The sequence below is a fragment of the Oryzias latipes genome, chromosome 19 (assembly GCF_053564925.1).
Source record: "Oryzias latipes strain Hd-rR chromosome 19, Olatipes_Hd-rR_3.1".
In the NCBI taxonomy this organism is placed as follows: Eukaryota; Metazoa; Chordata; class Actinopteri; order Beloniformes; family Adrianichthyidae; genus Oryzias; species Oryzias latipes.
The window spans coordinates 16,599,500-16,623,847 of NC_136255.1; the positions used below are offsets into that span (position 1 = coordinate 16,599,500).

Here is a 24,348-nt window from a genome sequence, read left to right on the forward strand (position 1 = left end):
ATTTTCATTTACAGTTAGAAACTGTGTAGAAAATAACTTAACAAAGGTTTGTATAAAATAAAGACAACAGACAGCTCAGACGTGTGTCATTCGTTTTTAATGCTGTATTTGCTATGCTTGTTAACAAGTCCAATAAGAAGCCATAATGCAGACGACTGCTATCCCGTGATCTTCATGTTTCATCATGAGTGAGTGTTTGGAACCTTACTATTCATAGTAAAACCATTTGTCAACTGGGGAAAAAAAAGAAAAATCATTCATGAAGGATTTGGAATAAAAACATTGCAGGTATAGACATTAGTTTGATTAAATTTCAAAAACACTCACCTGAACTTGGAACAGGATCTTCAGGTCCAGAATCACATGTCTGTGGAAATCACATCAACGATTGCTGTGTCACTATTTTTAAACTGATCAAATGAATCAGAAAATCCAATGGACTTACAGATTTAACTACAGACTCTGCTTCCTCAGAAGAGCAGCGAAATGGGCTGTTTGAGACTCCAGTGTTCATGCTGATTGGACACAATGACAAAAAAAGGCTATCACACATCCTCTTCTTATATGAATAAATGACTGTCTACCAAACTTTGATCAATCTTTGCAGAACATTGTAGTTGTAAAAACCACTTTTAAAAACATTCATTAAATGCGCTACAGCAGGACTGGTTTTCCTGCTGCTCACCAGTTTAACTCGCCAGCGCTGGTTTGCTTAGAAATCAGTGCTTTCCAAAACTCATGTGTACTCTTCACTGTATTTATGGCAAAATCCTGTGAAAAAAAAAGGTTTTTGTACATTATATTTACAAAGAATTACAATTTTGTGTTAATAAAAGACTAAAAAATATATTTTGAGCTTTTATTTTGGTACTGCTTTACAATACCCTGTCTTTGAACTCCCCATTAAAAGCAAACTGGTTTTCAGGTTTTCCATCTGGAACTTTGTATCTTCTGAACCAATCAACAGTTGCCTCCAGATACCCCGGCTTCAGTCGCCTCACATCATCAATATCTGCAAACAAACGTCATCGAGAAAATCTGCATTTCAGATCGTTTGGGTAACCATGACATCACAAGCAAATGCGTATTTCAGGCTGCACCTACTGTGAAACTCTCCGGCTTCAGGGTCCTCAGTATTGATCACAATGACCTTCCAGTCTGTTTCCCCCTCATCAATGAGAGCCAGAGTCCCCAACACTTTCACCTTGATGATTTCTCCTCGAGAGCACACCTGAAAATAGCATTCTGGACTCTAAAAACAGACTCCAGCTGCGCGATCTGAAGATCCTCGTGTTTTCACACCTTGTTTCCTATGTCACAAATATCAATGGGATCATTGTCTCCAACACATCCTGTATCACTGTCCTGGTGGTGGGGGTCCTCCCACGTCTGTTTTAAAAGAAAATAACAAAAGGTTTCATCAAAAAGATGAACCAGACAGGTCTTCTGTTGTCACAACTTTTATTGGAAACGAGGCTTCCCTGTGGAATCGCTCCATAATTCCAAATATAACCTTTATGGGGAAACACATTGGCCACATAACGAAGGTTTTCCTTCTTCACATCTTGTTTCAGTGGATTGAGAGGGTCTTTGGTGCCAATCTGTGAGATTTGAACACACAAAAGCTGCTAACAGTTACCTGGATTTAAGCTACATTTTGTTGAAAAGTACATGTCATGCAAACTGTAATAAAGTCATAAGCTATAACAAAAGTAAATATGTAAAAGTGTACCTCCATCTTTGCATTTGTCCATCTCGGAACTTCCACAACAGCGTGGAAAATATTCTGCGAAAAAATAGAGTTGGTAAACTTTTTGAATTGTGGTTTTGAAGCCATCTGAACTATTTATTCAATTTTTCTAGTAAAATGATCTGATTCATTTTACAAAATTATACATAGAAAAACAATATTGAAAAAAACAGAAAATGATACAGATAAATAGAATATTATTAATTGACAACTAGTAAGTTTAGATGATGAGATTGTTTTTCATAGTCTGTGTTTTAAAGTTTTGTTTCATTTTTTTTTTTTTTATTATAAGTGATGGAGTTAATGTTCCAATTTCAGCCTAATTATGCTTCATAGTGGGAGTACATGGGATAAAATAATAACCACGACTGATTTTTGACAATAAAAAGCCAAACACAGAAGAAGAAAAAAAGGATGCTTCATGCTTATAAAGGGAAATTGGAAATCAACTAAAGATCTCCAATTGATACAAAATAGTTGAAAAGTACCTCAAGGGGAAATTAAATTAAACCTGTAATGCAATCATGTTTAAAAGAAGATGCTCACCTCTGATTCATTTGCATAGATGGGTATGTCATGAAAAGGTGAGATGTATTTTCCCTCTGAGTTTTCTATAACAAAAGTTGACACTTAAGCCCTTTTTACTAATAAAAAGTATGACATTTTCTTAATAAAGCTCTGACTCTTGTCTACACAGAACTGAGAACCTACAAGTCTTTCAAACAACTATAATAAAATGCGCATTTCAATAAAATCAAAATTTTTTGCATTAAAAAAACAGTTGATTCAAAATTGTGTGCTTACTGAAAAACACCCTGTACTCCTTGGTGTTCGGCCTGCCCCTCTCCTCAACGGAAAAGCTCATGTTGATTTGAGTCTCTGCCTCTGTAGTGTGAGCACGATTTCACCAAGAATAAGAGCCTCTGGGGCCGGGCGGGGGGATAAGACGCCACTGAGGCAGATGAGCAGTCATGCGCAGTGTTCAAGCAGAGGGTGACAGCCTGACTGTGCCAGCAGGGCTGCAGAAGCCGAGGTGCTGGATTGCAGGGCCAAACTGACAGCAATCCCTCCTGTTTGGTTTCTGAACTCAGATCTCATCTTTATGTCGGCCTCTGGAGCCCACCACCCTTTTGCAGTGCAAGACAAGGAATAGTAATCAGTGTCTGATCCATGAATGCTGCAGTGGTCCTACGTTTCTGACACCTTCTGTCCTGTAAGCTGCGACTCTGGGGAGACAGATGGAGCAGGCTGGAGGCAGCTGTAAACCAATTAACAAGGCAGGATTAGCAGGATTAGAAGACGTGACTTCTAACTCCTTTAGGGTCACCGCAACAGTACAACTTTGATTTTTAAATCTCTTTTTGACTACTTCTATTTTTTTTTTAAAAAGGCCAATTATTTTGCATTTATACATTTTTGTTGTCTCATAATTTGGATTATTTGTGCACTTTTTGGGGTGTCTGATACTACACCTACACACACACACACACACAAGTTTAGCTATTTCACTTGTATAAATCAAACATGATGCAATCCAGGAATTTTGAGTGTTAAACCAACTAATAAATAAAATATTACTTTTTTTTATTGTGGGAATACTGCACCAATTTAATGACACTATGCTTAGGATTTTAATTGTGCCAAAATGCTGTATCAGTCAGAATAAAATGTGATTTGAAAAAGCTCCTTATAAATCAAATCCAAATGTGTTTAAGGAGTTTTGGATGGTTTGTAGAAAAACAGAAAGGCTAAAGGAATTCAATTTTCTACAAAGTTCTGTTTTTAGGCGCGTTTTATGCATATGCACAGATTATGGTGCAAGAATTAGGATTACGGAACATTTCAGATATCCTATAGAACATAAATACTCATGCTGGACTGCCATAATGTAGCTGACAAGTGTAATCCGTGAAAGTATTTCTTTTTTGAGATTGAGATTTTTGCTTTTGTTGCTCTGAAAATGCTTTTAACCCTTTAATACAAAATGTGTTTTTAAAGACAAAAAAATTTACAAACCATGTGCTTTATGAATCATATTATCACTGTAAAGGGGCAATCTCAATTTTCTATAATTGCCTTTAGCCTCAGCTATTGCTTTTTGAGGTAATAAAAACCCCAAGTAAGATCCTGATTTGATCATCTGCTTCATAATTTTCATAACTATGAACTGTCTAAATAAATTCTTATTCTCTGTTTCTTTGTACTACGGTACATTTGAATGTTAAATACATTATTTTTGTGTCTTCGCAGTAAAAACTTCACCAGCTAAACGGCTTCCTCTTCTACTTTCCTGAGATCTTTTTCAACCCTGATACAGAGGCTAAATAAGACAAAAGGTTAAAAAAAAAGAAAGAAAGTCTGGAAAAATTTCAAAACTGTTTATTTGTGATGTGAAAAATCAAAGTAATAAATAAGGCAGGAAAACTCAAAGCATTTGAAAGCCCGGTTATGAACACAGAGAGAAATTGTATCCTAAATGATAAAAAAAAGGCATCTGGATGGAGTTTTTCCATCATCAGAAATTCCTGTTTCTCCCCATTCAAGTTTGTATCCCATCACCGAGCCGCCACTTTAAAGTTTACAGCTTCAGTAGTTAAAGCCACAACCAGTTCAGAATAATATATTGATCACACTTGCATAGAGTCTAAGGCTCATTTGCTGACAAAACATCAAATTTGTGGGGAGACTGCAGAGCAGTTTGAGTGCTGGAGCTCAGAGGGTTTGACCTCACGTTCAGCCACTTCAGCGCCGCCATGTCGGACAGTTTCTCCACGGGTATCTCTGTTGAGAAAAGCAAGAGAAAAGAGAAAAACTGGTTATTTTGGGAACGTCACTGTTCACAACAGGACAGATTAAGGCGTTTTTACCGGCGATGCGGTTTCCCTCCAGGTTGATCCTCTCCAGGGTGGCTATTTCTGTAAGCTTATCAGGGAAGGCTGAGAAGCTGTTATTAGCCAGATTGACGGCAGTCAAATGCTGCAGTTCTGCAATGTTGTCGGGGAGCTTGGTGAGGACATTTCCTTGTAGATCAACCTCTTGAAAGCAAATAAAACCCGAGAGAAGTGAACATCTTTGTCAACAACATACATAAGTTTGCTTTAAGTCAACTATTTGGCATATTTTTCTACCTTTGAGCTGAGTGAAAGTTGAGAAAAACTTGCTGGAAATGGCCTTCATCTCATTGTTAGCCAATGAAATGACGTGAATGTTGTCACTGACTCCCCTCAGGAGCTGGAACACACCCTCAGGGAAAGAAGTGAGCTGGCAGTTCGACAGGTCTGCACAGAAGAATTGCACAAATTTGACATTATAAAAGCATTAATGCAGCGGGAAAATGATGAAAACCCAAAAGTAATACAGGCTGGGGAATTACAGCAGCACAGATTTCTTTTGTCCCTCTGTCGCCATCTGCTGGTACAGTTTTAGATAACGTCAGATTATCTATCAAGATGCTCTAAAACAGTAAAAATAGCAAACCTTTCTTTTTTTACTTACCCAGACTATCTTTGTCCCCCTCCATCACTGCATAAATTCTTTGGACCACATTTGCTACTGCCTCTGCCATCTTTGATCAGTGTTTGTTTCTATATTGGAAGAAGCAAACCACTGCATGTCAACAGTAAACACGTACATGATCAAATCTGTAGTTGCATGCAATCTCTTTGTTTTTTATAGCTTTTCAGTATAAACCACACAGTCCATGACTGTATCTGTGTTTTGAATCATGACTTAAAACATAATTAAGACTCAGGGGAGGAGAGTACCTGGTGGGTCATCTCGAATAAGGAAACAGCTGAAGACACTTGGAATGAAGAATTTCAGGCCAGAACTAATTGAAAGTGAAAGTGAAGGTGGCAAAGGCCAAAAAAAGACCACCGTAGAAACAAAGAAGGTAAATGAGGATCTGTACAGGTTGGCAAAGCAGATGGGAGGATGTGCAGCAGGTTAGAGTGATCAAGAACAGAGATGAAAAAGTGTGGACAAGTTTCACAAGTGTGATGGACAGATGGAAGCAGAATTTGAAGAGCAGATAAAGGACAAAAAATGTTAGAAAGCACAGAGGACAAGAGGTAGCTGTTGTACAGCGGGAAGTAACAAAGATCAGTGAAGATGAAGTGAGGAAGACAGAAGAAGATGAAGAGTGGAAAGGGAATTTGTCCTGATAACACACTGTGGAGGGATGGAAGTGTTTAGGAGAGGTAGCAGTAGAGGTTTGGACTCAGAGGATTGAGTGTCTGTCTGAGGATGACAGAGAAATGAGGGAGAAGCATTCTGGTTCTCATTTTTGGGAAAAAGACATGAAGAGTTATGTAAACTACAGATGAATAAGCTGATTAATAACTCAATGAAGTTTTGGGGAAAAGTACTGGAAGCCAGGTTGAAGACAGAAGTGAACATTTGTGAGCAGCAGTAGGGTTGAACCACAGATCCAAAATTTGCTTTGATGATGCTGGAAAGGACAGAAAACCCCAGAAGGAGCTGCATTGTGTCTTTATAGAACCAGAGAATGTAAGACAGGATACAGAGAGGAGAGCTGTGGTTTGGATGAGCAAGTCTGGAGTAGCAGAGAAGTAGATTAGAGTTGTTGAGGACATGTATGGGAGCTGGAAGATAGTGGTGAGATGTTATGTAGGTGTGACTGAGGATTTTAAGGTGGAGATGGGACTGCACAAAAAATCAACATTGAGGCTCTTTTTGTGAGGCTAGACAGTTATCTCAGACCAGGTGTCTCCAACCATGTTCATCGAGAACTACTGCCGTGCTTGTTTTGCAGCTAACCTCGCTTTAGTTCAATTCCTGTTTAGCTGGATTGAGAGAGCCTAGTTTTGGATTAACTGCACACACTTCATCCTGATGACTAATTACTGAACTGAGAACTGTTATAAGATAAAAAAAAGTCTACATATTGTTTCATTTTTCATACCTAAATTTATGATTTAAAAAGTCGTAATTTTACATGGAGAAATACAGGATTTTTTTTAAATAAAGTTGTACATTTACAAAAAAAGTCGATTCAGCGAGATTCTTGAGGAGTGTAATGTCCATCTGGTTTTTCAGAATTGTCTGCAACGTAAGTGAAACAGGTAAAGTTTGCTGTCTTTGTTGAAATATTTCACAAGCTAAATGTAACATTTTATTTTCAAAAATGGACAACTTTTTCTTGTAAAATTGTGACATTCTGAAGCCTAGGATAACACTTTTTTCTTGCAAATTGTTGATTTTTTCCCCCCATAACTGTAGGTCAAATTTCTTATAAAACTTTCAACTATTTCTTATAATTTTAGAACTCTATTCTCATATATTGATTGTTTTTTTTTTTTTTGTCTTTTAAGGGTGGCCCTTATACCCTGTGGTAAGAACTAGAGACAGGTGTGCCTTAGAAGAACTAAAGGTGCAGGTTAAATTTACCCAACCAAGCTACAACAGAACAGAAAGACATTGGCTCTGTGAGGAAAGAAAGAAAAATGACCAACCACACTTATTAAGAAAGCAAAAATTAAAACTGAAGTGTTTGGATGTAAAGCCTAAAAAGGAAATTTGGCTCCTTAATTTAAGTTTAAATGGGTTTGCTGCTTTTAAGACATTTACTATTTCAATGATTAATCAACTGTAATGCATACGTTACTATCATTGTAACTACAGTAATGTATAAAAGTGACGTATTGAGTAGTAATTAAGTTGCTAAAGTGTTGTAACTAGAAGCTTTCGGTTTTTTGAATGGTTAAACATGCTTAAAAGTATGTTAATGATTTTTAAAACAGTATAAAAAAAGGGCGATGAGCTGTCGTACAACCAATAAAAATCGTATAATCATTTATATTTAAAAAAAAAAAAAAAAAAAAAAAAAAAGTTCAAGTTTTCATTAAGCCACGTGAAGCAGAAACTTACCCCAACCGGTGCCTCGCAGCTGTCAGGGTTAGCTTCACCGGTATGGGATCTTACAAGCTAGCATTACACGGCTGTGTTTTTTTCTCCCTTTGTATAACTTTATTGCAACATGACAAAAATCAAAACAGGAAAGTCTATAGTAATTTAAAACATTGCCATTTTAAGCGAAATTAAAACTTGTAGCATGTAAGGCAAATATGAATATGGTTATAAAAATATAAAATAAAAAGGAAAAACTTTGCAGTGCTCATTGTTCGAGTATAAACTAAATTTAGCCTTATGCAGCACGTGCTAACAGTTGCTAGCCGGCTAATAGAAGTAGATGAATGGATGATGTCACTTATGTGCTGACGCGGTGCGCAGTGGGAGTTTATAAATGGCTATGGTTTTAACAGGATAAAAATAACTTTTAAAAAAAAGTTGTACGTGAATCTAAAACACTACATAAGGCAAGAATTAACATTACCCAATTTCCAACAATTTATTTGTATTTTTATTCATCTCAAACATCAGTTGTTTTTTATTTTATATTTTTCTACTGAATTTGAACTGAATGTTTTTCATTTATACAGACACATCACAAACATCCCAGATGAAATGAAGGATAACTATTTTTTCTTTGCAAAATATGCAACTTAAAAGTTAAAAGCGATCCAAATAATCTCTGAAAATATTTGATTTACTCATTTACCCCACTGCATATAATTTTGAATAAATTAAAACAAATAATGTGTTGATTTGTAGCTACAATCTAATGTTTATTTTGTTTAACTCTGGAATAAGAAGGTAAATATTGTCTTACCTTTGAATTAGATTTGTATCCAGTTCGCTCACTGTGAAATTTCTGTAAAATTCCTGTGTAGTCTGTTTTTTCAAAAGACTAGAATACAATAAACTCACTGGCCTCAAAAGACTAGAGTTTAGTTTGCCATTGTTACACCTGCCACTTTACAGTAAGTGCTGGATCCCTACTTCTATTCAGTGGTGTAATTTCAATGTGGAAGCTGTGAGCAACTGCAACACTGGAAAAATCTCTTTTGGTATTCAGCTACTTTGTAAATCACAGTTTTAGAAATACCAGCTAAGCATCGGTTTAGTTAAAACATATATTGTTTGTGAATATGAAATATAAAATTTAACAGCCAAATATGAAGTGTGACAAAAACAAGTATTTGGCTGATTGTACTTTTTTCCACTTAAAAATGTTCTAAAATGGTAATCATAGTTAGACCTTCACTGTGAAGGAGAATGCAAAAAAAGAATTCAGGAAAGCACATTTTATGATTTTTAAATAAATATTTGTAAAATGGTGCAGAAAATTGGTATTTGGTCAACAATAAATGTTAAATCATGCATTGTGAATTCTTGCTTTCAGTTATATCTATGATGAACGTTACAGACTTCTCTCATCTTTTCATACACACACACACACACACACTCTGAGAATGTGTTACCAATAGATCGTGTGGCATAAGAAAACCACACATTCAAATAGACATAAATAATTTTTTATTTACAATAAATACACATTAGTTCCCAGTGACAAATTTTGCATTACACAATAGAATAGTGCTGAAATATTCAAGAACATTGCAATTTCCTTTGTACCTATATCTTGGTGAGGGACAGCAAACTAACCCTGCATTTATTGTGACAGTAGCTAAATTTTAGATTGTATTTCAGCAAATCTCATACCAACATTGGTCTTCCTATTAACCAGAACCAATAATAAAGTGTCTGCATGTGGATCAGATGCAAATTAATAGTGCACACTGACAAACATCAAAGAGCTTTTTTTTTCTGGTTAAGTGTCTTTTTTTTTGGCCCTGTTATTCCGAAATCGTTTATCTTCTTTCAGTATGGCTACCTGCCTGTGCCTAAATGGTGCTCCATAACACCGACATTTGTCGCTGTGGTCACTGGCAGCCACATTCGTCCACGATCATGTCTTCATGATGACGAAGAAGCATTTCTCCATTCTCATAGTACAGCATACTGAGGGGGCTCATTTTGGTGGGGGCGCAGCATGCCGCTGCCACGCGCTCTGGATGATAATGCTTCAAAAGACTCTGGAAAGAGACAAAAAAAGATATAGTTACTTTAGAATTTCATACACACATTTAATAAAGATAATTTCTTTGTAAAATATTTAATTCGATTTTTTTTTTAGCAACCAATGATATTTATTACATTTTAGAGACCAACATAAAAAAAACAATGTGAAAGTTGTTAGTGTAAGTTTACTTTGTGCTTTTTATTCTTACAAGAAGTGTAGCGTTAATGCTAAAAGAGCCATTTGGTCCTGTGTTTTACTTACCAAAATATATATATTTTACTAATTTTTCTGGCCACAAAGCACATTTATTTGTAAAGTTAAAAAAAAATACACAAATTGAAGTATAACAGTCTTATATTACTAATTTGACAACAGCACATTCTAGTTCCTTTCAAAATAAAATGCATCCTGTGTCAAATAAAATCCTGCTGCAGTAGATTTGCAAGTATACTTTAAGAATTTTGTCTCTGAACAGCAGTATGGTAAGAATATAATTTTAAACGTATTCTAATAATAAACTACCCTGAGAATAGATCAAACCTTTGACCATCATTTTGCGTAGTTGCCTGACACTTTTTTTTGAGGAATGGTAAAGCTCTCAATGTCTCTTGATTAATTGTTATGTCAGCAGTTGTTAAAAAAAACATAAATCAAATTAGTTTAAAAAACTAAAAAGAAAAAAACGTAACTATCAAATTTATTATTTATTCAAATCCTTAGCATTTTTCTTCAAAGTCAAAGAGCCACAATGAAGGTATAGAAGAGCTACAGGTTGCAGACCCCGGGGTTTGGGTAAAGTAATACTAAAAAAATTTCTAAGGTTTTTGGCAATTTTTTATTTTCATTTGACCAAGTCCTCATCTCTCTCTTTGAGAATTACTATTATGTTGTAGTTTTTGGTTCATTTTCTTATTTTTTAGTGTCTAATATAAGTCATAATATTTAAACTGCATTTGGATTTCTAAAATTTCCTGAAAATGCATTTTTATTTTATTACAGTTAATTTTGGAAATATGTTCTGCCTGTTAATAGCAAGTCACTGAGAGTGTTTTCCATCTGATGTAAGTTCTGAAAAAAAGTAAGATGGATCCACAAACGTTTACCTGCATGTAAGCATGATTGGTTGGATTTAGGTCTTCTCCTAATGGACCAGGGCAGGAGCCTTCACAGCGGAAGGCGTTGTATTTTTTAGGAAAGATGATCCAAGAACCCCATCCAATTTGAATAAAGTCGACGTACAGGTCCACTCTGCGACAGAGAGATTTTTCTCCCCCTCTCCTGAACACATGCGAGATTGCTGTTTGTTCTCTGTGTCCTCGCTTGCTCCGACGCCTCTTCAGGCCTTGGACCCTTTTGATTTCAGCGGGGGACAAAAACTTGGATTGTTCAGCTGTGTGGAGCAGGCTCGCTTTGGCCTTTGAGTTCCCATCAGACCCCGTGTGTGAGAAGACAACCAGCAAGGCCTGGTCACTCTTGAGGAGCTCCTTTCTTGCGCTTGCAACATAAACCGGCCGATCCAGAACAGGCGATCCTCTTTTTTTCTTCTCCTCCTTCCTCCGTCTGGAGACACGTTTGGGTCGGTCACCAGTTCTGGAATTCCCCCTGAGCCAGCCCAGCAGAGGATTGGTGATGTTGAACACCTTCCAGCTGTGTGATGAAGTAACTAGGGACGATTGAGAGAGCACCCCCACCAGCTGCTTCCTCTGGTGATGCACCTCCACTGTGATGTTGGAGGCATTCATGGCCAGAGGAACTTTGATTCTCAGCTCCGCTGCCTGGATGTGGATGTCAGTGAGCAAGGCACGAAGGTCAAAAGTTGCCACCCAGCGTCCACGTCTGTATTTCAGATCTGATGTGTGAAAACAGAAGTATTTGATCAGCTGAAATTGCTGGACATTACATTATTATGAAATGTGTATATGTACACATATTGACCAAAATAGAGAGGGGAAAAAAAATAGATATTATTCTAAATGACTAACTTGCTTTTTTGTGGTTTTCCTTACCAAATCTGGTTACTTCCTGCTTTTCCATTTAGGAAAAGTCCTTTTCACAGTCAGAACAGCACATTCAAGAAGGACAAAGTTTTGAAACAGTTTCTATGTAATCTGTTGCTCACTTATGTTGGCAATAATTAAAATACCCTGAATATTAGGGTTATAACAATTAATCAACTTAATAATTGACTGACATTCCTATGTTGTTAATCGGAAGGACCTATTCTATTATAAAAATGCTTCAAAATGAAAAAGGAAACCTAGTATGCCAACATTGGAACATCTTGGATTGAGACATAGTAGGCTTATTTTACTATGGTGTAAAAACGACCAAATGCCATCACAGAGGACAACACACATGTGATGGCAGCAAAAAATGATCAATCCATCATTACAGTCCTATGTGTGTAAACAATTAAGATTTTCAAAGATCCCGTGACCCCTAAAGGGACAAAACGGCTTAGAAGATGAATGAATGAGACCATGCAGTTTGGTTCCACAGTGACAACAGTGAGATTAACTTTATGAAACTAAAATGTGAATGGATTTGACATGAAATCTTGTTTTTTTTGTACACATATTTGATTTTTACTTGATTATTTTACCAGAAATTCAAGGAATATATAAACTTCACCTGAACTTTTCAGCACCCAGATATTAATCTCTAAATCACACTATTTTGGCTAAAGATGTCCTGGATTAATATTTGGTCAAAAAATTCAAAATAAACCAATATCAAGTATGAATCGTATCTGATATAAATTAAATCATTAAAATGAACTGTTACATCCCTACTTAATATAATTTGGTTTTAGTGGAATGTTACAATCTCGAATATTTGTTTGTCTTTTTTATTGCATTTCTATAGTGCCTTATCAAACAACATTGGTGGGGAGTTGGGCCTGTTTAAATAAATCAACTTTAATCCGGTCAGGTCATGCAACCTGATGCTCACCCTAAATAATGAGGTGTGGCTCAAATTAATCTGCGGGATTAAAGTGCTTGCAGCATCTAAACTTTGTGTTGGATAATTGAGTTTGGCTCTTGATTAAAAGTGCAAACCGCCACCATCATTAATCCACTCAGGTAAAAAAAAAATCCCGAAACTAATCATCATTCATGCATCCACGCAGGTCCTGGCTCCTGCATATCCTTGCTCCAAACAAATAACACTTTGCAGAGATGTGAAATGAGCACGCCTGCCTGCGCACTCCACTTGTGCCACCTTTCAATCCCGAGCTCTAATCTAATCAGACCAAGTGTGAAAAAAGAACTAAGGAGAAGTTGTTGATTTGACCCAAGAGATTTGTATAAGGGATGTCTGGCGAGGTACCTAATCAACATCACCCATTGGGGGGGTTGCTTTGAGAATTAGAAAGAAACCCGTCCTTTTCACACGCTGATCCTTGCATGGTTATTGGCTCTTGTGCGGGATGTGGATTGAACGTCTCTGAGGTCGTCTGGCGCGCAGTGACAGGGCGACACTTGAGCAACAAGGACAACAACATACCAGAAGAGCTGACTCCGATTCTAGCTTCACTTAAAATGAAATCCTGCTTGGTTGACACCAAAATATATGTATATAAGTAGAAACCCAGATCTTACTTTTTGCCACCAGGCTCTTCACTGTGTCTGCGCGCTTGCGCTCCAAATTATCCAAAGGCCTGGATAGATTTGACTTGAAGTTCCTGTAGAGATTGATCATGTACGTTGGCAGGTGATATCCCACCGATCTGTCCAGGGCTAAGGAGCGTTCCGCCGACTTCATGAAAAATCCACTGGAGTCCGGAGTCCCGTGAGCCAGCAGCGCCAGCAGCGACGCAATGGCCAGCGCTCTCAGTGCGCGCATCATCTCAGCCCGTTCATGGCAAATTCTTCTCCCCGTGAGATTAGGGCTGTCTTATATAGCCTCACCCACCCACCTTTATGTTTAACGGGTGGTTGAGAACATTAAAGGAAATTGACGTACGTCTTCAAGAGCTGCAACATGACAGCTCATCGTCTATTCGGGTGCTAATGGGGAGGGCTGGATGCGTGTTTGCGCCAGGCGCAACGTTGTGTTTGCACAATGTTTCTGTCGCTTCTGCAGCTATGGTCCCCATCAGAACATGAAAAGTGGTTTCTTAATAGTCTGATTTACCAGTACTGAAATGCTAAAATGGAGAAAGAGGACGAAAATCCACCAATTGGCCCCTAATGAAGCAGACAGTTACCAAAACAAAACAGATGTCTAAACTAATAAATTTAAAGCAAAATACCTATTAACACAGCATCCGTTAGTTTAGCTCAGGACAAAAAAATAAATAAAAAAAAGATGAACATTCACAATTCAAACATTTATCACACGTTTAAATAAGCTTTTCAGCGGTAATTGGCTTTTATAAGAAAGGCTGTAATGGATGAGCACTCAAGCCCCAATAGCTGACTAATTTTCTTTACAACTGCTGTTCATCAATTTACTTTCCATTTGCCATCACATTGGAGGGATAATTGTTTTTGAGTCAAAATAATTAAAAAAATAATAATTTAATAAAAATACTAACATACTAACAAATCTGCAAATACAGCAATGTCACTCGCGTCATTACTCACTTACAAATCAATTAAAGATTATTTTTTTCTCAAAATGGAATGAATAACAAACATATTCATTTTTGACACCTCTAAACATGAAAGGATAGAAGATTTTTCTTTCTTTTTTATATATATAAATATCTTTTATATATTTTTTACACACACACACACACACATATATATATATATATATATATATATATATATAATGTACGGGCTTCCATTAGATGAATCTACGATCGTTTTTATTTATACTACTAATAAAACATCTGACATTATTTTTATACACTGATGGGGAAAAGTTATTATTGATACTTATTTTTAGTGAAAAACTAGTTCTAAAGTGTCTCACTACAAAAGGGGTTTTAAAACGATTTGTTGTATTTTGATGGGTACTAGCATCTATTGAGGCGAATGCGTGCGCATGCGCCGTTGTCCACACTGAGCTAAACCGTTTTCCTCGTAAATTTCAGGAGAAAATTTCAGGAGATACATTTTCAGGAGGGATACATCCGCGCCGGGGACTGTACCACACACCTACTCAAACCAAAAGCTCGGCGCATCAGCTGTATCTGTCGATTTAGTCTGTTTGAGCCTCGGAAAACAACATGCTTCCTCAAGACTTCTTTTCGTCAAGCGTCTGCTGAATGGTGAGTCGTTTCAAAGTTTACAGCTCTTGGTAAACGAATCACTCTAGCAGACAACCTAGCGCTTTCTGACCCCAAGAAAATGTCCTTTTTTAGCGTCATAGCTTTTATCTATCTTGGGGTTTTCTTTCCCCCACGGGGGAAACGTTTTCTGTTAAACATTTAGAGTATTTTAGGGGCTGATGGGAGTTTAGCATGTGCTCGCCACATTGACTGCATCTTTTGCTGTAGCGCCCACCAGAATCCAGCTATAAATCAAGTTAGCTTTAGCCAAAACTTCACATGTTAATTAGCAAATGTGGGAAAATCAACGTGAATAATATGTTTTATCCCCCCCACCTTTTTACCACCACAGCTTGTAATCTCATAGTCATCTAAAGTCTGAAATTTATCTTAAAAAAAAAAGTACAAACAAACAGTCAAACAAATCATTCGATAAACCTGCACGCATCCAAAATAACCTAAAATGAATCAGATTGCAGCTAAACAGTTTTTTTTGTCTTGTCATTAGGTTAAATCACTTGCAGGAGTATTTGGGGGCCATTAAAAAAAAAGAGACTGCTTTAATGAAATGTGACACTTCAAGTGTGAGAGGTCTCTGGGCATGTAAGTCAAAAGCAAAAGACACTCTTTGATGTATTGTTCTGGAGCTCTGGCTTTTTTGTCTCATTTGGGTCCGTCCAGCTGGGACCGGCCTCCTCTGGGCAGATCAGTTTACCTAGAAACCAGCTCTCGTCAAATGGGGGTCTAGATCACACTTAGGGGTATTATCACAATTAATCAGGAGCAAGGACACAAAACACCTCTTGTGAATAAGTAACCAGATTAAAAAAATAATAATAATTAAGTGAAAGAGTTGAAAAGAAGTGCATTTCGAAATCATTTGTCATGAGATGCTGTCTAAGTCCCATGTTTATGATGGGATGCTTGAGACGTGCAGAGGTATTTGTTAAAACTGCTGACAATGATCCTGTTTTCATTAAGAAATTTGGAAGAAAATGTAAAAATTGCTGAAAGTCATCACATTTGACCATGTTGGGGTGCAAATGCCTATATTAAATAGACATATATAGTTGAATGCAAGGTGAAGTTGAGGTCAATCCAAAATCCTTTCAGCAAGGTTACTGCTTTAAATTTCAGTTATTTAGTTAAATTTGTTTGTTCTTGGTAAAACTTTGATCAATTTTCTTTCTCTTTTTTTAATGAAAGAGAGGGAAGTTGTAACTGTTATAGCTATAACTTCAGGGTTTATTCTTCCCTTTTGAAGGATGAAATGACAAATAAAAAAAAAACAATCGTTCAAAAGTTCTGATCTGCTCTCCCAAAGTGCAGTAACTCATTTCTACCACTAGGTGTCTCATTTGACCATTTAACATTAGATCAAATGCCAAATATTTTGAAAAAATATCTTTTTTTCGCTTTTGGATTAGCATTCGTTGCCATTTTTGCATAAAGGATTATTAACAGACGACAACTTTTAAATATGCGGTCATAGTTAAAGATTGCAAGATAACAGTTTTGGCACTCTTCTGTTTCTAGACGTTTAACAAACTGGCTTTCATGGGTAAGACAGATGTCAGACCCTAGAGAGGATTTGGACAAGATAAGTGATATGAACCACATGCTTTTTTTTCCCACTCGGATGTGAGGCAGGGTAGGATGTTTTACCTAATGTGTGTCAGAACTTCCTCTTCTTCAATTTCTTCCGCAGAATTAAGTGAAGCCGTCAGGATGTGTATTAAATATTATGTCTTTTAAAGAGGCTATACTTCACCTAAATTCCTCATCCTTGAAGCAGACCTGCACGTCTTGATATCGTTCGGTTTCCTGTAAATCTTCTTGATCCCCGACTGAGTCGTTTATGTTTGGAGGTTTTCAGGCCGCGGGAGGGTTTCAGTCCCACGCCTGTGATGTTGCAATAGCTTCAGTCTTGGCCTGCGCCGCTGCAGGAAGGAACAGGTGTGGCAGCTGCAGATTATTATTTTTTTCATCCATATCTTGAAAATTGCTCTCGCCAACAAGCTCCATGTGAACAGAGATGGTTGATTACGCATTCTTATGTGGAAGAAATTTCCCCTCGACCAGCCAGCGTGTTGGAGAACTACCCTATACGTTTGTTTAGCCACCTGCAGTCCTCGCTTTAACTTAAGCGTGGTTACAGGAATCATGTTTGTTTGGTGGAATTGTCTTTTTTTTTTTTTTCTGGTCAAGCCTTCTGCCGCTCAACCCCAAGCCTAAATCCAAGTATTTGCCCAGCTGTAAGCCTGTTTGCCTTCAACATGGCATGTGTTAACTGCTAATGAATGGACTAATTAAAGCATTGTGGTTAATTAGGCCTGCGTGATGCCTCCTGGCAGGCTCACATGTCGGTGAGTGCTGCAGCTGAGACACCAAATCCTTTAAAATCCAAATTTTCTGATGTGTTTCATGCAGCTGCTAAAAGGTTTGCTGTACGGGTAAAAGGTGCTGCCAGGAGGCTCCGATTAGCGATTGGATCCTCTTGATGATGAGTATGCCTCTCAGGGTCCGCCTCCACATCCTTTTTACACACACGTACATTCACATGCATTTCTGAGCAGCTTTGTACCTCACGCATTCAAAAAAAAAAAAAGTAAGAAAGCCGTCAAGGGAAGATGCCTTCAGACTCTCTGCATCTCTGACGGAGAGCCTTCTGAGTGTCTGCCTTTCTCAGCGAAGGACGCTGCCGCTGAGCTGCTTTCTCAGGACGTGCTGGTCCGGACTGCCGCCTGCGGTCGTTCGATCAACAGTCTGCGACAGATCGCCTCACAGATCAGACAGGCATCCCAGGGAGGATGTGTGCCTGACACCGTTTGGCTGCAGCAGGGATGCCGCTTTAGTGGTTTCTTCCACACGTGTGCATCCTTCAGAAGGGGGGCTGGAAACTGAATGCCAGGTACCGGAGTTACTCTCCTCTTCTTCTGTGGTGTGATACTTTAGCAATTACATTTTGCTATTTTAGACCAAATCCTAAACAAATTAATACATTTTTGTTCAATATTTGCATAGAAACATGCAGCCTTTTAGATTCTTCTGTCTTGAAAGGGGTGTTTACTTGGCCGGAATATTACCAACTACAAAAAAACGTGGCTAAGTTTGAATTTGTTTGAACTCACAAAAGTTTAAAAGAAGTGGACGGTGATTAAAATCTTGTAAAAAAAACAAAACAAATCAGGGTGTAATCTGTTAAAGGAGGAGGATTTTTGATGGGTGTAACCGATCAAAGACCTGTCAGTTGGCTTGGTGGAGCTGACTGTGGTTGCATGTTGCGGTTTAAAAAAAAATAAAAATAAAAAAACAGAAAAAATCCTGAATGTCTCATTGCAGACACAAAATCATAGAGGCATTCAAGTTCTGTAGATCTGGGTTGAACTAAATTACAGGCAGAGTTTCCAAAATAGACTTGCGTAGGGCTTTTTGCAGCTTAGTGTCAGGCTGCAGTGAAACCAAGAATGCAGGATGAAGGGTATGCATGTATGTTGTGTAGTTGTACTGACATACTTTGGTTTTTTTAATGTCTCAAGCAGGATGCTTTGCACTCACTTAAGGTTTGCTGTGCAAGATTATAGTTGCGCAAGATTATAGTTGCATGTTTGCAGGTTTAAATACTGTGTTTTGAGGGGGGGAAAAAAACTCCCCTTTTCTCCTGAAGAATTTCTTTGAGAAGAAACTTACAATGTAGCACAATATTACAATGAATGATACGGTACAGTTTGAAAGAAAACAAAATGAAAAAAAAATAATAATAACAAGGAAGCGGTGAGCTCATTTCCATTCAGAACTTGACTTTTAGTGCAGGAACTAACAATGTCCTGTGGAATCACGGCTGTTTGCAACCTTTGACCTCATTGATGAGATATGTGTTCAGCTGCAGGGCGGAAACTTCAGAACTTCAGAGAGAACATCTGAGCACTTCCTGTTTAGGTGTTTCCTCTTGCTTGTTGCAGGGTTATAAATGTTTGGTTTATTTGGGCTTTTATTGTGAAATCAGGTTTACATTTGGTTGTAAATAAAAGCAGTCCAGTGCAGATTAATCTAGTGATTGAAAAATGCATAACACAACCTGAAGATTTGGGAAAATTGTGCAAACATTGTCAGACAGAATGAGTTGCCGCCATGGCGACCATTGAAGTCCTTGAATTGGTTAGGCAGAGTAAACAAAACGAGCGGAATGCAGAACCATTTGCGGGTTCTGCAGCCACGCTTTGTGGCGCTCCTCACCACCGTGATGGAGGAAGTTGTGTTGAAAGATCCCCCTCTGTGCTCTCCACCGATGCCCACCTCGCTGGAACCCCTGCACCTCTTGTGAATGAAGAGCGCTCCGCATCCTTCCTCGGGCCACCAACAGACGCATCCTGCAGCTGCGAGCTCCTTCCTTCCTGCTCGCAGACGCTTTTGTCTGAAGGACGCCGCTGCTGCAAAGTCGGGACACCGGCAGAATTTAAATGGGGCAGGCCTGAATGGAGCAATCGCTGGTTGGCTGGCACGAGGGTTTGGTTTCCATGGTTTTACTCCTGACTGAGCTGTCTCTGAATTTAAGTATTTGTGCCATTTTGGAGAAACTTTCCTTACCTGTTCTCAGACTTGTAAACAAAGGTAATAATAAAGGCGATGTTTGAGTTCCTGGATGGAATCTTGGAGTTTACTGTCTGCTAAACAGCCACTGTGATGCCCAGATTGGCTCTTGTGGAGGATGTTTGTGACCCAGAGCTATTTCTACTTAGGCCCCCGCCTTGCTGCCTGCCCGCTAGACCAGGTTTGTCCATTGGTGAGTGTTTGTTGATGAGGGCCATGCTCTGGGTGTAGCTCGGCCCCGCAGCACAGCTGACAAGATGCAAGGTAGGGAAGAGGGACCTCTGGGGCTCCAGTTTAAGGCTTCTGTACATTCTTCAGGGGGTTAACAATGTCACATTTTCTCAGGAGGCCTATAAAACGGAAGCTTCAGGAAGTATCAAGCTGCCTGTTTTCTAAATAGCTACAAGCGATAACTTACAGGAAGCTCTTGTGGATGACGGTCATATTTAGATTGTCCTGATGATGTTTTGGTATCTTCTGCTCAACTCTTTAATTTCCTTTAAAAAAGGAGAGGATAATAAAGTTTTATTTTGTAAAAATAAATGGGAAGAAAGTTAAAAGATGGGCATTTTTTTCATACTTAAGTTTGTTTGTAGTTCAGAAATTTCATTTTTCTTTTAATTAAATCTTTTTAATTATAGAGATATTTAAAAACTTGCTTTTTTGAATGTTTTTTTTTGTAAAATGTTGCCAGATTTAGAGACTTAATCTGCATCTTTGCGTGGAAAAATGTCTTTATCACTAAATGTGATGACATTTTTTGCTGCTTAGTTAATTATTATTACACTTTAGCATCTCTTGGACCGCCCTAACTGTCATCTGTGTCAAAAAGTTGTCCCTGTGAAAAAGAGCTGAAGTGTAGCCATCTGGATAGCAGATGTACTCCTGCTTCCCCCCTCGGTTTCAGTTGATTCTCTGCACGAATCCACTTCCTAACGGCGAGAGAGCAAAGCGGAGGTGATCCCCGCTGGAAAAAAAAGTCAGTGCCAAACTGCCGGGCTCTCCCAGCTACCGAGAGGGGGCGTTCCCTGTCGTTTGGGGGCGGGTAACGACATTTCCAGAGGGGGCAATTTCTCTTTGGATTGTGATACCAAATTCTCACACTTTCTGTCGGGAGCATGGCAGAAAAGAAGCAGCAAAGGAAAGGATCTGGACATGCAGATCACTCCCTGTTTCATTCGTAAGACTGCACTTTTTAGTGGATTATTCCTTTTTTTTGGAAGGGTTTTGTTGTTTTTCTTCTTGTGGTGGCCTGGTGATGACAGAAATAGGTTTAGGCGACTGGAGGAAAGTATTATTAAACTTCCTTTTATGGACATTTGGTAGAGATTGGATTTTATTGTGTATTTTTTCCCTCTCTATTACAACAATGTCTGCTATCTAGGCTCCGAAACTATTTTAAAGAAAACTTAACTTTTTTCTAATTTAATGGAGACAAAACAACAGTTCTGGGTGCTATCATTTTTACCGTCTAAAGTAGAAAGTTTTTCAGAGTACGAGGTTTTATCTTCCCACTCACCTCTAGACGCAACAACAGGGAGAGTGTCTGTGACTCATCCGCCACTTCTCTCCGCACAATGAGAGTCCAATCTGTTCAAGGCTGCGGATCACATGGAGGGGCTTTGAGCTGAGATGGAAAAAAAAAAAAGGGTGCTGCCATTCGACTGAGCTTCTTGACACCAAGTGGAACCTCATAACGGATTAATCCTTTCATCCTCGCACGGATGTCACTTTGGAATTGTGGACCCGAGTCTTCAGATTGCCCTTCACAGTGCAGTAGTTTCCAAAGCAACGACATGTTGGAATTCTGCAGAGCTTTTAATGGACGCTTCATGTTTTTAAAGGGTTACTCTAGACCAGGGGTGTCAAACATCGGCATAGCAGCTGTCCTCAAAGGGCCAGATATTACCAATACATGTGACTAAATGTAATGAAAACAAATTTAACTACTCCTTAATTTTAAATAACTCATTATTTATCTACTTAACTTTCTTTATAACTTTCTAAAGTGACAATTACAGTTGCATAGAAAACAAATGTTTGCTTGTTACTTTAGCATAAAGCCTTTTAAATTTGATTCAGTCAGGTTAGGTTATAGGGACAGTGTTTAAGTCCTAATGTATAGTCGCCCAATCCGATATTTCAAGTCTGATACCCCCTAGATATGAATAAATACACACCAATTTTTATTTTTTATTCTAAGAAATGAAAAACTTTTATGCTCTCGCGGGCCACAAAAAATGACACGGAGTCTTGAGTTTGACACATGTGATGTAGACCTTCTATTCGCTCTTTTTTTTTTTTTTTTTAAATGATTCAATAAAACAACACGGCCAAATTAATCTATAATCTTTAAGCAATGCATTAACAACTCAACATACATAAGAAAAAATAACTGATGCTTATAGTTTGAGAAAAAGCTTGAGTCAACAGGAAAAACCTGTTCTGTTGGGGTCACAAACATTTACAGCATAACAGTAGCACGCAAAAAGAAAGAATCAGCACTATTTATTCAAAATAACAATTTCCACTTAGTTTCATGAAAGATATTGATCATGCTTTTTAGGTATAAAAATCGTATAAGCCGTTAGTTAACTCCTTATTAGAGTATTCCTGTTTCCAAAAAGTGCTCAAATGATTACAGAAATAAAATTTCAAAAACACATGTGCTCCCCTTTGGGTTTAACTTTAACAAAGTTGTAATTTATTGATATTTCTATCTAAATTAACCCCAAAAGGGAATAAAAAAAATGGTAGAAGATGAGTAAATGAATAATTTAAGCTTAAAACTGTATTTCTGGTCTTTCTTTATTTAAATTGAGATGAACCGAGAGAAGATGAAAAAATGCCATTTGATAAAAGCTCTCAGTTGTGACGTAGAAAGCTAAATGGGCGGGCCGATGACTTCCTGCTCCGCTCCATTCTGATGCATCTACTTGCAGATAAACAGATTCATGTTTCTTTGTTTTCTGGCTCCAAACCTTTACGGTTGGATAGCTAGGATATTTCGCCATTTTTGTTTCACCGCTACTGTTAGCTTTTAGGTTATAAGGCGCTGTGGGTTAGCAGGAGAGAGTGTAAACAAATAGATGATGGGAATCGAGCGCAGTCTTAATTCCACCTAACAGTCCATCCCCTAAACTCAGACGGAAATTTCTGATAATCTCCTGTCGCGCTCTAGAAACGTGATCCTAGAAAACAACAAATGTTTTGATTTTGGCTTAAAACAGCATCATCTTAATTAAAAGACCACTAGGAATGCTTTAACAATTGATCAAATTATTATTGGATTGGGACTTTAAAGACTAAACAAACATAAATGAAAAAATGAGGAGAAAAGTCAGGCTTCAAGGTACTTTTTTATTGTTAAAATGTTTTTTTGTGGTGTAATTTTTGGGGTAAACAACATCAAAGAAGATTACAATGTTATAAAAATGTTTTTTATAATAACTTTTAAGGTTTTTAGTACAGAATTTCTAGAATCTTGGATGCAGTTTGGCAAAAATATTCTTTTTACTTAAAGCCTTCACATTGTTTTAAATAATTGCAAACAAACTTCTCATTTTTTTTAGTCTTCCAAGGAAAAAAAAAGAAGTGAAATCAGTGTTTTTTAGCAGTTTAAAAGGCTTTTTTAAATCTGGCCTGTTCTAGGTGTTTGTGTTGACCGTATTTGCGGCCTGTTGGGTGTCATTCACAGCAGCTTGTGGAGCATGGGTACAACTGCGAGTGCCGCACAACAGCCCGTTTCTGTAGCGTCGCCCATCGAGAGAGTTCACGGTAACGGCATGGCCGACATCAAGCAGTCCGTCGGCACGAGCCCCTTCCAGACGGTCAGCATCCACAACAGCAAGGCCAAGTCTATTATCACCAACAAGGTTGCACCCGTCGTCATCACGTAAGTCCCTCCTTGAATCCGCGTCCTCACGGTTGGGTGTTAACCCCCCCACAGGCTCCTGCTGGACTTCTGGATTCTGTTATCGCCCCGTTAGCTAATCTTGCCTAAATGAGTAAATGAATGGTTAACCTGCCTGTATTTCGTCTGGTTTTCAGATACAACTGCAGGCAGGAATTTCAGATTCACGATGAAATCCTCAAGGCTAACTACAAAGTGGGACGGATATCAGACTCTATGCCCGAGCACTACCTAGTGCAGGTAAGGCACCAGCCCCCTTTTACGCCTTAACCTTTCCCGGGACATGTTAAATGGCAGAGTGGCGTATTGGAGCATTGTCATGCGGCGTTTTCTGGTTAGAGCCAGCCATTGAAGCAGGACTGTTGTCACCCTCCCACGACCCCTTTGATCTGCCGTCACCTCAGTTCTGGTAGTTCAAGCACGCCGTATTTGTCAGGGTTAACCCACAGCTTCTGTTGACACACAAGGGCCGGTGCAGCTCGCGTTACACAGGGGCACGCTGGTGGCCGTTTTTTCTTTTTGTTTTGGCCACAACTGTTTTCACAAAGATAAGTCAAGCTGGTTTGTTGGGTCTTATGAAAAAATGGATTTTTACTTACCAAGGGATTTTGCTGTCCTGAGTTTGTTCAGTAAAAAAATCCCTAATTAGTCAGTTGAATGGTTTCTTCCTTTAATGTCATGCTACTTCAATTAAAGGTGGCCTATTAGCTTTTGGAACTCCATTCATTGACTAAAACCTTATAATTTGGGATTTTTGTGACTTGAGTGGCCTAATCCACCTTCCAAATCCCTCTCAAATCCTAGTTTTTACCAGTTAGCTGTGGTCCTGTGTTCATCAAACTGATTTATCCAAGTGATCACTGGAACTATACAGACTTTTTAGTGGAAAATGCACAAATAAGGCCTAAAGGGCCATAATAACAAACCGT

At 38.3% G+C, this 24,348-nt stretch overlaps 4 protein-coding genes across 11 annotated transcripts in view; 1 reads left to right on the plus strand and 3 right to left on the minus strand.

Moving 5' to 3' along the window:
• Nucleotides 1-78: 78 nt before the first annotated feature.
• ppa1a (inorganic pyrophosphatase 1a) lies at nucleotides 79-2,735 on the minus strand. The gene is made up of 11 exons (XM_011488235.4): nucleotides 2,555-2,735; nucleotides 2,297-2,361; nucleotides 1,733-1,786; nucleotides 1,482-1,601; nucleotides 1,303-1,389; nucleotides 1,105-1,231; nucleotides 885-1,012; nucleotides 686-771; nucleotides 446-515; nucleotides 328-367; nucleotides 79-233 (listed from the first exon to the last, which is right to left on the minus strand). Exons 1-11 carry the CDS (start codon nucleotides 2,613-2,615, stop codon nucleotides 208-210), a joined length of 864 nt encoding a protein of 287 aa, XP_011486537.1. The 5' UTR covers nucleotides 2,616-2,735; the 3' UTR covers nucleotides 79-207.
• A 1,378-nt stretch (nucleotides 2,736-4,113) lies between these two features.
• lrrc20 (leucine rich repeat containing 20) lies at nucleotides 4,114-8,559 on the minus strand. 2 transcript variants are annotated; one of them, XM_011488234.4, is made up of 5 exons: nucleotides 8,442-8,559; nucleotides 5,246-5,334; nucleotides 4,879-5,028; nucleotides 4,618-4,785; nucleotides 4,114-4,531 (listed from the first exon to the last, which is right to left on the minus strand). In XM_011488234.4, the coding sequence occupies exons 2-5, from the start codon at nucleotides 5,313-5,315 to the stop codon at nucleotides 4,395-4,397; spliced, it is 525 nt and encodes a 174-aa protein (XP_011486536.1). In that variant the 5' UTR covers nucleotides 5,316-5,334; nucleotides 8,442-8,559; the 3' UTR covers nucleotides 4,114-4,394. The 2 variants fall into 2 exon arrangements, with proteins under 2 accessions (XP_011486536.1, XP_004080462.1); XM_004080414.4 differs by lacking the exon at nucleotides 8,442-8,559 and adding an exon at nucleotides 7,640-7,968.
• Nucleotides 8,560-9,132: 573 nt separating this feature from the next.
• Nucleotides 9,133-13,730, minus strand: ndr2 (nodal-related 2). The gene is made up of 3 exons (XM_004080413.5): nucleotides 13,298-13,730; nucleotides 10,799-11,544; nucleotides 9,133-9,708 (listed from the first exon to the last, which is right to left on the minus strand). The coding sequence occupies exons 1-3, from the start codon at nucleotides 13,542-13,544 to the stop codon at nucleotides 9,556-9,558; spliced, it is 1,146 nt and encodes a 381-aa protein (XP_004080461.2). The 5' UTR covers nucleotides 13,545-13,730; the 3' UTR covers nucleotides 9,133-9,555.
• Nucleotides 13,731-14,640: 910 nt separating this feature from the next.
• The window catches only part of pald1a (phosphatase domain containing paladin 1a), a 46,110-nt gene continuing 36,402 nt past the window's right edge, over nucleotides 14,641-24,348 (plus strand). The window contains exons 1-3 of one of the 7 annotated variants that reach the window (XM_023949412.2): nucleotides 14,641-14,916; nucleotides 23,204-23,401; nucleotides 23,557-23,659. In XM_023949412.2, the coding sequence (XP_023805180.1) occupies nucleotides 23,217-23,401; nucleotides 23,557-23,659 (288 nt within the window). In that variant the 5' untranslated portion in view covers nucleotides 14,641-14,916; nucleotides 23,204-23,216. Of the gene's footprint in view, nucleotides 14,917-17,447; nucleotides 17,828-19,685; nucleotides 19,771-20,533; nucleotides 20,687-23,203; nucleotides 23,402-23,556; nucleotides 23,660-24,348 lie in introns of those variants that run through there. The other 6 variants (XM_023949414.2, XM_023949413.2, XM_023949415.2 and 3 more) reach the window with 6 other exon arrangements.

Coding starts and splice junctions, on each gene's coding strand:
- ppa1a (XM_011488235.4), bottom strand. CDS start 2,615: ATGAGCTTTTCCGTTGAGGAGAGGGGCAGGCCGAACACCAAGGAGTAC. Junction 772..884: donor ATGGGGAGTTCAAAGACAGG/GTATTGTAAAGC, acceptor TTTTTTTCACAG/GATTTTGCCATAAATACAGT. Junction 368..445: donor CAGAGTCTGTAGTTAAATCT/GTAAGTCCATTG, acceptor TGATTTCCACAG/ACATGTGATTCTGGACCTGA.
- lrrc20 (XM_011488234.4), bottom strand. CDS start 5,315: ATGGCAGAGGCAGTAGCAAATGTGGTCCAAAGAATTTATGCAGTGATG. Junction 4,786..4,878: donor AACTTTCACTCAGCTCAAAG/GTAGAAAAATAT, acceptor TTTGCTTTCAAG/AGGTTGATCTACAAGGAAAT. Junction 4,532..4,617: donor GGAGGGAAACCGCATCGCCG/GTAAAAACGCCT, acceptor TTTTCTCAACAG/AGATACCCGTGGAGAAACTG.
- ndr2 (XM_004080413.5), bottom strand. CDS start 13,544: ATGATGCGCGCACTGAGAGCGCTGGCCATTGCGTCGCTGCTGGCGCTG. Junction 11,545..13,297: donor GAAGAGCCTGGTGGCAAAAA/GTAAGATCTGGG, acceptor TTCACACATCAG/ATCTGAAATACAGACGTGGA. Junction 9,709..10,798: donor CCAATCATGCTTACATGCAG/GTAAACGTTTGT, acceptor GTCTCTTTCCAG/AGTCTTTTGAAGCATTATCA.